Below are 3,190 nucleotides of genomic sequence, written 5' to 3' on the forward strand. Positions count from 1 at the left end.
GATGCCATAAGCAAATACTTGGCAGCATAATTACTTGTTGTCCCAACCTCTAGTTTATAATATATGGGGTATTGATTTTAAGGCAGAAAGTTCAGCTTTTCTTTAAAACATCTTTCTGTCATAGGTATTTCCTTTCTCTGTTTCTATTACCTCAAAATTTTTTACCCTTCTTTAACACCAGCCTTATAAAATGTCACGTCATTGCTGAAATCAGTGTGTGTGAAGTGACTAAACTTGAAAAAAATATTTGTAATTTGTTGCTTTAAAGATTATGTGCTGCTTTTGTTTGGCAGTACCAGTCTAATACTGAGAAAACACTGCTTGTATGGATGACACTAACTCGCAGTATTATGAGTAATGAAGTGTCTAGCTCACAATTTTATTTTGAACATTACCCAAGTAGCTGTTGATACCCAGTCGGCTGGCCAGAGAGAATGTTTAATTAAAATGGAGATAGGGTACAAAGTTTTTTTCCTTTTAGTTAAGGAAAACATAATGCATGACTCAGCCTTTGCCTCCGTGCTGCTTTTTAGCAAAAGCCAGTTGAGCTTCATTAACTGTTGCTGCCTCAGAACTATGACTGTGGTGTCTGGCTGTCTCAAAACGAGATCTCTTGTTGCATTTCATATCCGTCGGTGTAACAGTGTCCTGTCCTGTTGGAATGGGAGAGAGAGATAACGCTTATTAAAGTTCTTATCTTTGATTTCAATAACATGGTAGATGATGCAGGTACTAATAAAAATAAAAGTAATGTTTCTTGCAAAGACTAGAAATAGTGGATTTAAACTTTGAGAGTGAGCAATAGAGAGATATTTTATAAATCTAAGTCTTGTGTGATGTATTAGAGTCAGATGTCAAAGCACTTGGCTTTCCTCTGCCTGGCTACCAACTCCAAGGCTTGAATGTCAGCCTGGCTTCTGAGCTGTTCCCTGTTCTGTCACCTATTGAGGTGTAAATTGGTGATTCAGGAGCTGGTTAATGAATTGATGGGGTTATTTGTGTCAGAGGAGGGGAGAAGATGGGATGTTGGGGGGGGGGGTGTGAGAGCAGAAGAACAGATCAAGTATTAGGAGCAGCATGGTTCCGCTGTCTTTGTCAGCATTTTCAGCTGCCTGTGTAAGCCTGTCAGAGAAGCATTATATTGAAGAAAAAGGGTGTACAAATACACTGAGTTAGGCCAAATCAGGTTTGTGTTCGTTTAGCTTTTGGAGTCTGCTCACAAACATGTTTGCAGGGCTGTACTGAGATGGTTCTGTTTCAGAATACAATGGCTGTGGTGTTTTTTAAGCTCCTATCAGTATGAATCTGAGAATTATTCTGACAGTAGCTGTTGTAATACTGTCAGTTAGAAATTTGTTGACTTGCTTTTATACATTGAAAAGCAGTTTGTATTCCTTTATGTAATGTTTTACAGGGTGCCTTAATGTAAGATTTACTATGTGGTGGAAAGAATTCCTTAACTGTACATGGTGGCATGGGCTTTTTTAACATCTTCTGTTACGCTAAAGGAGTTTGAGCATATATGTGTTGAGGCTGACCATGTCTCACTAAACTTCCTTCCCTTGTCACCTCTTTTTTTTTTTGTCCATTGTTAAATATAGAAAAATAGAGTTGAAGAAAACTTTGTTTACATGTAGGTGACAAAAGTTATCTTCCAGAGTAATTTCTCAAAGATTTCTCAAGACCATGATGATTTTTCAGAGAACAAAAGAGTAAATTCAGAGTTAATATGATTATGACTAACCTTGTGAAAAATGAAAGGCCTGTTTTGTAGTGTGTTAGCTTCTGAACTTGCACCAAGAACTAAGAGTGGTCTTGCATCAAACGTGCTTACTTTACACAAAACCTGAAATGTGACTTCAAAAACCAGTAAATGTTCTAAAAACATTTTCAGGAAAAACTGGTGATACTTACGGAAACCCTTTTTTAATTTTATTGCAGATCTCCACAGGATAAACGGATTCTTCTTGTGAATTCTCAGAACAAGTCTCTGTCTCAGTCTTTTGAAAATCTCTTTGATGAACCATCATATGGCTTATTACAAGTAGGTATTATCTTTGATTTTTTTTTTATTCTGAAGACATTTATTAAAAAACCCCCACTCTACCATGTCACACAGATATTCCCTGAATCGTTGCCATTGTAGAGGCATTGATTGTATCCTAAAATAAATGCTTACTATAGAAAGTACACTTACTTACAACTTGTTTTCTGTGTTCTAATAATTTCTTAACTTCCCTATGGTACTATTTCAAACCTATTCAAGTTAGTGTTATCTTTGATTCTACACATTTAGGTGCAGATAGTTTTAGAAAGGGGAAGAATGAAAAAATTTTAGGAGTTACCAAAATGTATTAATTAGAATTTTCTAAATTTTCCTTGACTAAATATTCTTTTCCTTGATATTTTCTGACAGGGTAGTTTTGAAGGGGTACTGGAAACAAAACAGCAAAGAGCACAATACTGCCTAAAAGAGGGCTGTTTTTTCTAATGTTAAAACTGCTGGTGGGGTTTGTGGACTTGTGAAGGTCAGCAGCAAAATTTCCAGTGACTTGAGTGAGGCCAGAGTTTTGACCCACCAGTTTCTTTAATGAAAGAAAACCTTCATGGGTGAATTACATTAGCTTCTGGACTTAGTTGTCAAATCAAGTTTTGTGAGATTCCTAGCAGAGTACGCTATTCAAGATGTGTTTTCTCTATGAAGGTAGAGAAGCTAGGCATAAGGAAGATGTTTTGTGGCATTATTAACTGGAAAGTAAGCAGTAGATCTGCTTTTATATGTAGGTTAGGTTTACCGAGCACAGTGCTATCCAGTCTTTCAAATTAATTAGTAGTATTAGCTTAATGCTTAAGATATCTTTTTTTAATCATGTAATGAATGTAGTGTGTGAAACTACTGATACATGAAACTTCAATAACTGAGACCTACAATACTATCCTTGTTTTGCTTCCGTTGAGTACAAGAATTCCAAATAATCTGAGGCTTTTTGTATTTTACTTGTTTTCCTTGTTATAATACAGAAATTGAAGAAAGATCCATACACAGTAACAATGGGAAGATTTTCCAAAGTCACAAACTATATTTTTGACAGTTTCCGTTTAAGTGACCCTTCAAGTCAAAGGCGACCACCGTCAGAAATGGCAGACTTTCTCAATGATGCTATTCCAGGGCTAAAGATAAATCAGCAGG

The 3,190-nt window shown here is 36.1% G+C and overlaps 1 protein-coding gene across 1 annotated transcript in view; it reads left to right on the forward strand.

Moving 5' to 3' along the window:
• Nucleotides 1-3,190, forward strand: part of TBC1D15 (TBC1 domain family, member 15) — a gene marked incomplete at its 5' end in the record, with an annotated part of 28,941 nt that overhangs the window by 8,056 nt on the left and 17,695 nt on the right. Inside the window, 2 exons of the mRNA XM_010286738.1 lie at nucleotides 1,942-2,044; nucleotides 3,022-3,190. The exon at nucleotides 3,022-3,190 is cut by the window's right edge and continues 35 nt beyond it. Coding sequence (XP_010285040.1) covers nucleotides 1,942-2,044; nucleotides 3,022-3,190 — 272 coding nt within the window. The remainder of the gene's footprint in view (nucleotides 1-1,941; nucleotides 2,045-3,021) is intronic.

Source organism: Phaethon lepturus, unplaced genomic scaffold (assembly GCF_000687285.1).
Source record: "Phaethon lepturus isolate BGI_N335 unplaced genomic scaffold, ASM68728v1 scaffold6355, whole genome shotgun sequence".
Taxonomy (NCBI): domain Eukaryota; kingdom Metazoa; phylum Chordata; class Aves; order Phaethontiformes; family Phaethontidae; genus Phaethon; species Phaethon lepturus.